Here is a 12,917-nt window from a genome sequence, read left to right as displayed (position 1 = left end):
GCAGACGGGGCACGGAGAACACCATCCGTCTATTGCATCTGATGTCTTGGGCGAGGGCTAAGGCGGTGCCGGTAGCGTTATTGAGCACTGATGCGGAAAAAGCTTTTGACAGGGTGAGCTGGCCCTTCATGTCTAAAACAATGGCTAAATTTGGAATACCGGAGCAATTTATTTCTGCTGTGTTCTCACTATATTTGGCCCCCTCTGCCAGGGTCAAAGTCAACGGGACCCTTTCCCCATCATTTGGCATTACAAATGGCACACGCCAGGGATGCCCACTCTCTCCAGCAATATTTGTAATGGTGATGGAGACGCTTTTGAGCAAAATTCGCCAATCGTCTGGGATTGAGGGAATTACCATAGGATCTCAGAGACACCTGACTGCTGCCTTTGCGGACGATCTACTGGTGATGACCTCAAACCCTAAGACGTCTTTCCCCAAATTACTTGCTATTTTTGAAGAGTTTGGGTTTGTTTCCAATTTTAAGATTAATTACTCCAAATCCATGGCCCTTAATATTTCCTGCCCTTCTAATGTGGTGCAACACCTGAAAAACTCCACCCCCTTCAAGTGGGCCCCGAAAGAAATCCCATTTCTTGGCATTCGTGTCACAGCGGATCCCAAGGAGCTGTTCCCGTCCAACTACCTGCATTTACTGAAGTCTGTCAGGACGCAATTACAATCCTTAAACATGCCATTTATCTCCTGGATAGGAAGGAAAAACTACCTAAAAACTTATATAATTCCTAGGTTCTTGTACCTTATACAGACATTACCCATATGGATTCCGCAGTCCTACTTCATAGAGGTTCGCCGGATGTTGTCCCTCTTTCTTTGGAGAGGTCGGTCCCCTAGAATAGCCTACACCATCCTGACTAGGGAGAGGAGGTTTGGGGGATTTGGATTACCTGATGTTCATGGGTACTATAAAGCAAATCTTATGTGCAGAGGCTTGGACCTTCTTTCAGACCGCTCTGGAAGTATTTGTTCGCGTTTGGAACGAGTTTTGCTTACAGACCGTGAAAGGTTAATATTGTGGGGTGTTCGTTCCTGTCCCCCCACGGCTTCTAAATTACCATTATTGTGGAGAGGGGTGCTACTCACTTGGTCTTTGCTATATGGCTCTAAGACACTTAACTTCCCCAGCCCCGACCTTCCGCTACATCTCCTGCAGTCCTTTATCTATCCTAAGGTATCGAATGCTACGGGAGTATGGGCTTTGCTCAGAAATCATACTTTACAGGAGGTGGTGTCCACAGGGGGAGGGCTGGATTGGGAGGGGATACTCGGATTGCCCAGGGTTAAATCGATTGCATTTCTACATCTCCTTAGCTTTAAGAGAGACATTAAACTTTTGAAGTTGCAGACCTCCCACCTTGCTTCTCCCACCTGGTTGGAACGGAGGCTGAGGGCCGCTCGACCCTCCAGCAGACCCTTCTCAGTGATGTATAGAGAATTACTATCTTCTACGTACTCTGAACCCCACTTTATAGGCTCCTGGGAGAAAGAATTATCCCTTACGCTGTCCGATCCAGAGAAAGCCTTTATACTGACCCACTCACACGGCTTTAGCCGTTGCATCAAAATTCAGGAGAACTCGTATAAATTGCTAACCCGCTGGTATAAAACACCAGAGTTCCTTCATAAACTTAATCCGGAAATTCCTGAGGTCTGCTGGAGGTGTGGAGCGGGCATCGGCTCTCTCTCGCACATATGGTGGAGTTGCCCTAGTATTCGCCCCTATTGGAAGCAGATAGAGAATGATTTGAACAAGATCTGTTCCACTTCCATTGTCTTGGATCACAAATTAATTTTACTCTGGTGCCCAAACGCGTCGATCACCCCAGCTAAGTCAGATTTGCCTACTATACTTATTACAGCGGCCAAGCTCTTAATCCCCCTTCTATGGCGACAAACCGAACCTCCTACTGTTATGAGGTGGATGGGAAAAATAGATCAGTTGTACAGGTTTGAGGAACTGGCCCATTGGGAGTCGCATACCCGTGCTAAATTCCTGAAGACATGGAGCCCCTGGGTAAACTTTAAACATCCTGCCGGATAGAGCATTACATTTCCCCCCCCCCCCCTCCCCCCCCCCTCTTCTCCTTTGTCTGTCTTCTAGTCCTTTTCATTTTCGTTTGTCTTAACTTCTGTCTACTGTGTTACACTCTTTGAGGGTATATTTGTTCATCTTTGCCATGTGCAGCTTGCTGAAAGTGCCTGAAAAGATGTATTGTACTTTTGCTGTTTTTGCAGCTCCCTGTATGTGTATTGATGTAAAAGGGTTCTTGTATCAGTACATTTTTGTTTGCACATGATATGACCAATAAAAAGAGATTTGGTTAAAAAAAAAAAAGCCACATGCATTTCGTGAAATGTTTGGCCCATAATAGAACAGTCCTATCCTATTTTTTGGGGTGACAAGGTGACTAAAAAATGGCAAATCGCATGGTTTTTATTTATGTCTGTTACAGCGCTCACTGCATAGGAGATATTTTTTTTCATAATTTAATAGTTTGGACTTTTTGGACGCAGCGCTATGTAATATGTTTATTTATTGTTTATATATTTTATATGTAAAATTGGGAAAGGGGGGATTTAAACTTAATATTTTAGGTTACTTTCACACTAGCATTTTTCATTTCCGGCATAGAGTTCCGTCACAGGGGCTCTATACAGGAAAAGAACTGATCAGTTTTATCCCCATGCATTCTGAATGGAGAGTAATCCGTTCAGGATGCATCAGGATGTCTTCAGTTCAGTCATTTTGACTGATTAGGCAAAAGATAAAAACGTAGCCTGAATGCCGCATCCGGCATTTTTCCCAATAGGAATGTATTAGTGCCAGACCTGGCATTCAAAATACCAACCGGTAAAAATGTGTAAAAAGATACAAGACGGATCCGTCTGTCCGCATGACAAGCGGAGAGACGGATCAGTCCTTGCAATGCATTTGAGAGACAGATTTGCATGCGTCTCACAAATGCTTTCAGTCACATCCAGATCGGCGAATCCGGCAGGCAATTCCGACGACAGAACTGCATGCCAGATCACACTGCCCAAAGTGTGAAAGTAGCCTTAGTGGTTTTTTTTGTTTGTTTTTTTAACTTACTATTAGCCCCCTTAGGGGCTGGAACCCTTAGCCCCCTTGTCCTATTCACCCTTAGGCCCCTTTCACACGGGCGAGATTTCCGGACCCATTCACTCCTCTGGGGCTGTGCACATGAGCGATGATTTTCACGCATCACTTGTGCGTTGCGTGAAAATCGCAGCATGCTCTATAGAAGTTAATGGGGCTGCGTGAAAATCGCAAGCAAGTGAGGATGCGGTGTGCGATTTTTCACGCATGGTTTCTAGGATGAAAGTCTATTCACTGTATTATTTTCCCTTATAACATGGTTATAAGGGAAAATAATAGCATTCTTTAATACAGAATGCATAGTAGAAGGTCAATTGAGGGTTAAAAAAATTAAATAACTCACCTCCTCCAATTGATCGCGTAGCTGCCGGTCTCCTGTTCTTTCTTCAGGACCTGTCAAAGGACCTGTGGTGACATCACTGTGTTCATCACATGGTACATCACATGATCCATCACCATGGTAATGGACCATGTGATGAGCTTAGTGACGTCACCACAGATCCCGAAGAAAGAACAGGAGACCGTCAGCTGCGCAATCAATTGGAGGAGGTGAGTTAATTTTTATTTTTTTAACCCTCATTGGCACTGCGCCACCAATGTTTTTATTATACTGGGGTGTTTGGGGGGTGGGAGGGGCACTGCGCCACCAATGAAGATAACTGACCTGTTAATAGAAATACAGGAGGCGGGTGCCGGAATCAAATAGCCGGCACCCGACCTCTATGACAGGGAGCTGCGATCAGCCGCAGTTAACCCCTCAGGTGCCGCTCCCCGTCATAGAGGTCGGGTGCTGGCTATTTGATTCCGGCACCCGCCTCCTGTATTTGTATTAACAGGTCAGTTATCTTCATTGGTGGCGCAGTGGCCACAGACCCTCCCCTCCTCCTCCTGTCTCTCTTCTTATTGGCGGCGGCAGCACAGGGGGAGGGAGAGACTCCTCCTCCTCTGCGCTGCTGAGAAGAACATCGGCGGCGGGGCAGAGAACTATCATCTCCTGTGCCCCGCCGCTGTATTCAGAGCTAGTCTCAAATGGCGACAAGACTAAAAAGCCCTCTCGGCACGCATTCTCTGTAGCATTGTTTTGATAAGCTTCTGCAATATCACAAGATTTATTTCCATCCAGTGTTGCATTAATTTTTCACCAAGATCTTGCATTGATGATAGTAGAGTCTGACTGCTGCACAAAGCCTTCTCCAGCACATCCCAAAGATTCTCAATGGGGTTAATGTCTGGATTCTGTGGTGGCCAATCCATGTGTGAAAATGATGTCTCCTGCTCCCTGAACCACTCTTTCACAATTTGAGCCCGATGAATCCTGACATTGTCATCTTGGAATATGCCCGCGCCATCAGGGAAGAAAAAATCCATTGATGGAATAACCTGGTCATTCAGTATGTTCAGGTAGTCAGCTGACCTCTTTCTTGGAGCACATACTGTTGCTGAACTTAGACCTGGCCAACTGCAGCAACCCCAGATCATAGCACTGCCCCCACAGGCTTGTACAGTAGGCACGATGGGTGCATCACTTCATCTGCCTCTCTTCTTACCCTGATGCGCCGATCACTCTGGAACAGGGTAAATCTGGACTCATCAGACCACATGACCTTCTTCCATTGCTCCAGAGTCCAATCTTTATGCTCCCTAACAAAAAATTTTCTGGTTTGCCTCACTGATTAGTGGTTTTCTTATGGCTACACAGCTGTTCAGTCGAAATCCCTTGCGTTCCCTTTGCCTTGTGCGTGTGGAAATGCTCTTACTTTCACTATTAAACATAGCCCTGAGTTCTACTGTTGTTTTTCTTCTATTTGATTTCACCAAACGTTTAAGTGATCGCCGATCACGATCATTCAGGATTTTTTTTTTTCCCGCTACATTTCTTCCTCGAATACGATGGGTCCCCACTATCCTTCCAGTTTTTAATAATGCTTCTTAACCCAATTTTAGTAGTTTCTGCAATCTCCTTAGATGTATTCTCTGCTTGATGCATGCCAATGATTTGACCCTTCTCAGACAGACTAACCTCTTTTCCATGACCACGAGATGTCTTTTGACATGGTTGTTTAAGAAATGAGAAGCAACTCATTGCACCAGTAAATAAATAGTAACTTATTGGTGCATAAATTCCTTAGAATGTGGTTTTCAGGCAATGCTTTTCTTTATAAAATAAGGCAAAATGGCTTAAAATGAACAAACGATCAATATTCATCTGCACCGATACCCCACCCCTGCCATTGCAACACTGCATATGTCCCCACTGGTCTTGCTGTCCTGTTTCTGGGCTCGACACACAGGAAATGGCTTGGTCTGCCTTCTCAAGTAGTCACTGACTGAAGCAGGTCACCACTGCAGCCAGTGATTGGCTCAGCAGGTAGCTCAAGCCTTTTCCTGTGTGTTGAGCCCTGGACCATGAGGTGGAGCTGAGCCGGTACCGGAGCAGCATCAGAATGGCAGCGTCAGAACTTTAATGGAGGGGAGTTGTGATTGTTTGTTTTTTATTTTTAACACATTATGTCCGATTTTATAAAGAAAAAGTAGTCCCTGCGAAATCCCTTTCAATCTAGAGATCAGTTTATGGTAATTAGACCAAATACCCAGACGCACTATATATGCACCTTTTAATCTCTGTATTTTTGTGGGTTGTTTGTTTAATTTAACAATACTGTAAGTTGTATTACATGGTTTAAATACCTAATTTATACAATTATGAAATGGATCTGTTTTTCTTCTAAGGCATTGCAGCACTGGTTGAACTACCTAAGAACTGCGTGGCTGCCGCAGTCGGAAGAGATTTGCGTAAGTTTATCCTTCTTATCACTAAGTAAGAGCTGTCTTTATAACTATATCCTTCTATAGGAAAGCCACAACTACAGAATAATTTTATATCTAATAGAAATGTATTGAATTCTAAATTATTGATTAAACAGAAAAGCAAAGGGTGTCAGCAGGGGAGTAAACTGGTTACTAACGGTGTTTTCTGGGAGCAAAAGGTCATCAACATCAGATTGATGGGAGTCTGACTCCCGGCACCCCTGCAATCAGCTATTTGAAGATGCTGCAACGCTTTGATGAGCACCGCAACCATTTCTTAGGCCAGTAATGTCACAATCATTGGTCACATGACAGCTCCTTCCCATTCAAGTGAATGGGCCTGGGCTGTAATAAGTGCAGCCACTATACGATGTGTGCTGCAAGGAGGCTGCACAGCTTGTCCAAGCGCTGCATCCCTTTCAAAAAGCTGATCGGTGGGGGTTTGGACTCCCACCGATCTGATATGGATGACCTATCCTAAGGATGGGTCATCAATATGGTACTCCTGGAAAAACCCTTTTAAAGGGGTTACTCAGGTAATGCTTATGATGACCTATCATCAGGATAGGTCATCATTATTACATCAGCAGGAATCTAAGTACTGGCACTCCCACTGATTAGCTGTTCCAGGGAGCCACCATGCTCACCAGAGCTCTCGTGAGTGTGGCGGGCTACACGCAGCTCACCAAGAACAGCACCATACATAGCAGTTATGCTTGGTATTGTAGCTGCAGCTAGGTCATGTGACCAATGTACTGTGACAACATGTGACAGGTGATCGGTGGAGGTCTCGGGTGTTGGAACCCCACCAATCTGATATTGATCTCCTATCCTGAGGATAGTTCATCAATCTTTTTTCCATGCATCCTGGCCACCTAGTTGTCCAGAGAACTTCAGCCTGTCATATTCCCTTGACTAGAGCTGTAGTGCTGTAGCCTTACACAGCGGGTGACGAAGATGCTGCCATTCAGGGAAACGATAGATCTAGGCCATAGTGCTGATTCTTAGGATTGGACCCCACCGATCATAAAGTGAAGGCATAACTTATAATGTGGGAATAACCATTTCACTGCTGGTCTTGCTTTTAATAGGTATCTATAAACTTGGAGCAGGAGCTGCAGGGTCTGACAAGTGGAGCATTTCTGAAGTCAGATGTCTTTCTACTCACCAAGATGTTATTCGAACACTTGCAAATGTGAACGGTAAGAATTGTCGTATTGAGGTGTCTTTTCTTTAGACTTCTGTATGTTTGACTTTCTGATTGAAGAAACTCTCAGGCATGCTGTATGCATTTATATAGATGTGTACTTCTTCGGTGCACAGAAAAATGACCCAAATGAACATCAGTGCTTAAAAATATACAATCATATCTGCTACTATTTATATCAATTACTAAAATATAGAATTCACTTTTTCACTTAAATCTATTTTATATAATGTTTCTTTTAAATGGTTATGTCCATCGTGGGCATTTATGGCAGTGTTCAGCTATTCCCATAGACAATGTCTCATGTAAGTTTGGCCCACCCCTTGATCCCCTGTGGATATGCTGTAAATGGCCACGATGAATATAACTTTTACTGGTTTATTGGGAATTGTGTTATAAGCAGTTATTTATTGCACATAGATAGTGGTACTTTAAAGGCTATATATATTTTTTTATTATTGCATTCTACTAATTTTGGGCTCAGTCATTTTTTGAATTGCTCTTTATTAAAAGATGTCAGCAGTTTTTCTTCTATAGCCTTTAATTTCAGTGCATTTGCAGACTAGCAGGTTTTCTGTTTTACACTGAATCCATCAGAGAGCTGCTATGACAGCTCAATCTGTAGCCCTTATCTCTGAACTTCTGACAGCTCATAAACACTCATTTAGCTATAAGGCGTGTTTGAGCTTTTACGAGATCAGACAGAACAGTTCCCTTGAAGCAGAGACCAACACACAGTAACTGAAAGCTGTAGAAAGAAAAAAAAAAAGCTGAACATTTTTTAATAAAGACCAATTGAAACATGTTTTAATCCTAAATGAGTTGAATGCAATAATACAAATTGCCCCTAAAGGTGTCCATAGCCTTTAAATCCCTCCCTTAATAGGAGAGTATAAGCAGGGGAATTTCACTGGTGCTATTCGCAGAATACAGATGACATGTATGGATCCTGTTTCTCCTGTGTCCAGGGAGCAGCTGCTCGATGTCTAAATTCCTGTTCATAAAGGGATTGCTGTTCCTGCACTTGTCCTATATATTCAAGTGACTCCAAAGCTTTACTTGCGTATTTCAAGCTATTCTCCATTGTGCAATAGTGATCAGTCCATGTTTATGTGCAGCCCATTCGTGTCTATAATCTGTGCTGAATAGTTAACATTTTATAGTCACCCAAAATATATTTGTGCAATAGCGACTTTACCAGCAAGCACAGTGCGTTAATATATTATGCAAACATTTATGCACTAATAAAGCATAAATTTTATGGAAGCACCATTAACGGACAAGAGCAATCAAGTTACGTTGTAAAATCTTTCAGGTAATATAGAGTAAGCATGACAGGATATTATAGTGATTAGTGACTAGTAGTAAAGTTTCGCCCAGCGTTTCCAGAGTGTCAGAAGTATCCGTTGCAGTTAAATGTGCGCTTTATTTCAAGAGGAGGACTTAAAGGAGGCCTAGAATTGCTGCAAATAAAAGGACCCTATTACCACAAAAAATGGTAAAATGTTTTTTTTAAACTATATTTTTCTGCAGGAATTATTTTTTATTGTGTTTTGTATTTCATGGAGTCTTTTTGTGTAAACAGATGAAATTCTGTAGTTTTCACATTTGCCACTAGATGTCGCTACCGCAATTTGGTAAAATAGGATTTTTTGTGCTTACCTGTAAAATCCTTTCCTCGCTGAGTTCATTGGAGGACACAGAAGTCCATGGGTATAGCTGCTGCCACTAGGAGGCGTCACTAAGCAAAAAAAGTGTTAGCTCCTCCTCTCAGCTATACCCCTCCGGCAGACACTGAGCTAATCAGTTTGTACAAAAGCAGTAGGAGCAGCCAGGAGAAACCAACAGAACACAATAAAAAGGATAAAAAACCCGGAGATGGGTCATCATCAAGAACCAGAAGGACCCATATAGCAGAACTATCAATGTACAAACAGGGTGGGAGCTGTGTCCCCCAATGAACTCGGCGAGAAAAGGATTTTACAGGTAAGTACCAAAAATCCTATTTTCTTGCTCGTATCATTGGGGGACACAGAAGACCATGGAATGTTAAAGAGTAGTAACATGGGGAGGGAACAAAAACAGAACGAATCCAAGGCCGGTCATAAGGCCCCGCACAGAAATGCGGGGGAAAGACACACCAGGAACCCTGTAAAGGGACAGGAAGACCCATTCCCCGGAAGGGCAGCCAGAGAGCGGTTGAATACGCAGAGGCTCCGGCTGGGCAGAAGAAAGAACAGCCTAGGGAATATAATTCATGGCTTAGGATACTTCAGAAGAAGTGGAGAGCACACAGAATATCCACAATGTGGACAAGAATGAAGACAAGACAGTCCCTAAAAGCAACTAAGCGATTGCGGAAGATACAGCAGATAAATATGTAGCCTGGATCCAGAGGAAGAAGACGAACTGAAAATGGCGTCTGGATACCATGACGAACAAGTCAGTGCTAGAGAATCTGGAAGTCAGGCATGAGAATGGCCCACAAGAAAAAATTCCAGAACAAGAGAGGAGAGAAGCCGTCTGATACTCCACTGAAGGCTGCCTGACCTGACAGACCTAATCAAAAGCTGCAGACAGGAACCAATCAACAAGGTAAATAAGGAGAGAATATTTAAAAGAAGAAAAACTGCTACAAGAGGACATAGTTTTAAATTAGAGGGGCAAAGGTTTAAAAGTAATATCAGGAAGTATTACTTTACTGAGGGAGTAGTGGATGCATGGAATAGCCTTCCTGCAGAAGTGGTAGCTGCAAATACAGTGAAGGAGTTTAAGCATGCATGGGATAGGCTTAAGGCCATCCTTCATATAAGATAGGGCCAGGGGCTATTCATAGTATTCAGTATATTGGGCAGACTAGATGGGCCAAATGGTTCTTATCTGCCGACACATTCTATGTTAACCAGAGATAGGAAAAATATTGCGCCAGGAAGGGACGCAAACGCCACAAAGTCTAAGAAAAAAAATGGTAACAGAACCAACACTACCCGCGCAGGCACCCCACAGCAGAAAGGAGGCATACAAGAACCCAATAGCTATGAACACTGGCCGAGCAGGCAGTAACAGTATGTGGGGGAGCGCAACTACTTGCCCTGCGGAAGGGGAGAAGTAGAAGCAGCTGATGCAGCTTAGTAGAAAACCAGCACTTAGGGGTGACAACAAGGGCATTACGACCGCTCGACCCGGTGAGGGGAGCCATGTAGAAAACTCGCATATGCAAACTGAATAAGTGCATACCCAAACTCGACACGGAGGGAACATTGATGCTGTCACCGTAGTAGAATGTAGAGTCAATGCGGTACATGTAAAGGGAACAAGGCGCTAAGCCAGCTCTATAGAAATCGGTAGGTTATACCAGGTACAGAAAACTTACTAATGCCCAGAAGAACATAAGCAAAGTGCCCCCTGTGGAAGAAGGAAATATAGACATGATCACAACTGCAACTAGTGAGAAGGCACCAGGAGGAATGCTGTGTAGATGCCGCTGGAATGCCAGGGCCGATACTCCACATGGAGGAAGGGGATGAGGAGAAAACCATAAATGTAGTGTCTCCCGCCTATGCGTCATGTAAGCCGCAGTTGAAGGATGAACGCAAAAATTCCCCCTGGGAAGGATTCATGCAGTAGTAGCCACGGAACCGGAGTAGCCAGAATATCTATGGGCAGTGCAAAGACTGCCTCACAGGGGGGAGGCGATAGCATCAACCATGGCCTCTAGGGTCAGGGGAGAGATTCCACCTGAAAATGAGGACAACAGCAATAGCCACCAAGAATTGGTGCTAGCGCAACACTCCACCTGAGAAGGAAGAAAACTGGCAATCAGAGCAGACGTTCCACCTACGGAAGGAGTGTGGACGATGGGCGTGCCAATGACAATCAACCAAATGAGATTGAGATTGTCCCTCACAGAGACTCAAGGCACGAGAAAAGGTATGAGGTATACCAACGGCCTGTTAGAGCTACAGGCCGACCAAGGCTGCCACGTAGGCGCCAGACACCAATCCAAACTAAGACTACCTGAGGAAGGGGGTAGTGTGAAACAGTCACAGTATCCAGCAGGAGTGCCAAAATACCACCTATGATGGGGGATAAGGCGATTGTAGGTACCGTGTCTAGCCAATAGGCCACTCGTGGAACGGGATGCCATTCAACAAGGAACAAATGAGTAGTCGTGGTAGACAATGTCGAAGCAATTACTCTATCCGAGAAAGACTGATAATGTAATAGGAGGAACAGTTTCCAGTGGTAGTGTAATTACTCCGCTGACTGAAAGAGGGGAACTGAAAAGATACACAGGGTCCTCTGGTAGTGCAAGCACCACTGGTTGTGCAACTACTCCGTCAATGGGGGGAGGGTAATGCTACAGGATCTATAGCATGCAATTGTGGTGCAACTAATCCCCCAATAGAAGGGGGAAAACAAAAAGGATAGCTGATATGCAGTATGAGAGTAATTGCTCAGCCTGCGGAGGGGGTTAATGCAACCAGACGTATGGTATCCGGTGGAAGTTCAATACTCCGCCTTAGGCTGGTTTCACACGGGCGTGACGGATTTGATCCGGATGCGTTCAGTGAAAATGCTGCGATTTTGGCACTAAAACAAGTCCGTTTTGTCTGCGATTGCGTTTAGTTGTTCAGTTTTTTCCGCGTGGGTGCAATGCGTTTTGATGCGTTTTTCACGCGCGTGATAAAAAACGGAATGTTTACAAACAACGTCTCTTAGCAACCATCAGTGAAAAACGCATCGCACCCGCACTTGCTTGCGGATGCAATGCGTTTTTCACGCAGCCCCATTCACTTCTATGGGGCCTGTCCTGCGTTACAAACGCAGAATATAGAACATGCTGCGATTTCAAAGCATTGCAGAACTGATGCGTGAAAAAAGACGCTCATGTACACAGCCCCATTGAAATAAATGGGTCAGGATTCAGTGCGGGTGCTATGCGTTCACGTCACGCACTGCACCCGCGCGGAAATCACGCTCGTGTGAAAGGGACCTAAGGAAGGAGGGTAATGCGACAGTCTGTCCAGGATCCAGTGATTGTGCAATTACTCTATAGAAGCAGGATAATGCTACAGGATCTACAGTATGCGACTGAGGTGCAACAAAACCACCTATATAAGGGTGGAAACCGACAGGACGGATGACATCCAGCATTAATGCAATCACTCCGCCTGTGTAGGGAGCAATGCAACAGGACGTATAATATCCAGTTGAAGTGCAATTACTCAGTCTAAGGAAGAAGGGTAATGTGATCGTCTGTACAGGATCCAGTGGTAGTACAAATACTCTAGGGAAGGAGGGTAATGCTACAGAATGTACAGTACCCAGAGTAAGTGCAAATACTCCCACTACTGAAGGAGGGTAATACTACCGGATGTACGGTATCCAGTGGTGGTATAAATATTCCGCCCATGGAAAGCGGGCAATGCTGCCGGACATATAGAAACCAAGGGAATGTAAACACTCCGTCGATAGAGGAATACTTGGAAAAAATGGAAAAAATATAATGCTAAGGGCCCTACAGTACCCAGTGGAAGTGCAATTACTTCGCCTAAGGAAGGAGGGCAATGCTACAGGCCATACAGAACCCAGCGGGGGTGCAATTACTCCTCCTACGGAAGGATGGTAATGGCATGGGCTGTACAGTATCCAGTGGAAGAGCAAGTACACCGCCTGTGGAAGGAGGGTAATGCTACAGGCCGTATGGTATCCAGCGCAAGGGCAATTACTCCGCCTGTGGAAGGAAGGTAATGAAGGGG

The 12,917-nt window shown here is 44.5% G+C and overlaps 1 protein-coding gene across 1 annotated transcript in view; it reads left to right on the top strand.

Moving 5' to 3' along the window:
• WDR41 (WD repeat domain 41) overlaps positions 1 to 12,917 on the top strand; it is a 68,702-nt gene that overhangs the window by 40,450 nt on the left and 15,335 nt on the right. The window contains exons 7-8 of the mRNA XM_044276098.1: positions 5,871 to 5,933; positions 7,040 to 7,150. Of these exons, the coding sequence (XP_044132033.1) occupies positions 5,871 to 5,933; positions 7,040 to 7,150 (174 nt within the window). The remainder of the gene's footprint in view (positions 1 to 5,870; positions 5,934 to 7,039; positions 7,151 to 12,917) is intronic.

Source organism: Bufo gargarizans, chromosome 1 (genome assembly GCF_014858855.1).
Source record: "Bufo gargarizans isolate SCDJY-AF-19 chromosome 1, ASM1485885v1, whole genome shotgun sequence".
Lineage (NCBI taxonomy): Eukaryota > Metazoa > Chordata > Amphibia > Anura > Bufonidae > Bufo > Bufo gargarizans.
The sequence above is the reverse complement of the archived record's forward strand: the minus strand, read 5'-3'. Positions and strand labels throughout refer to the sequence as shown.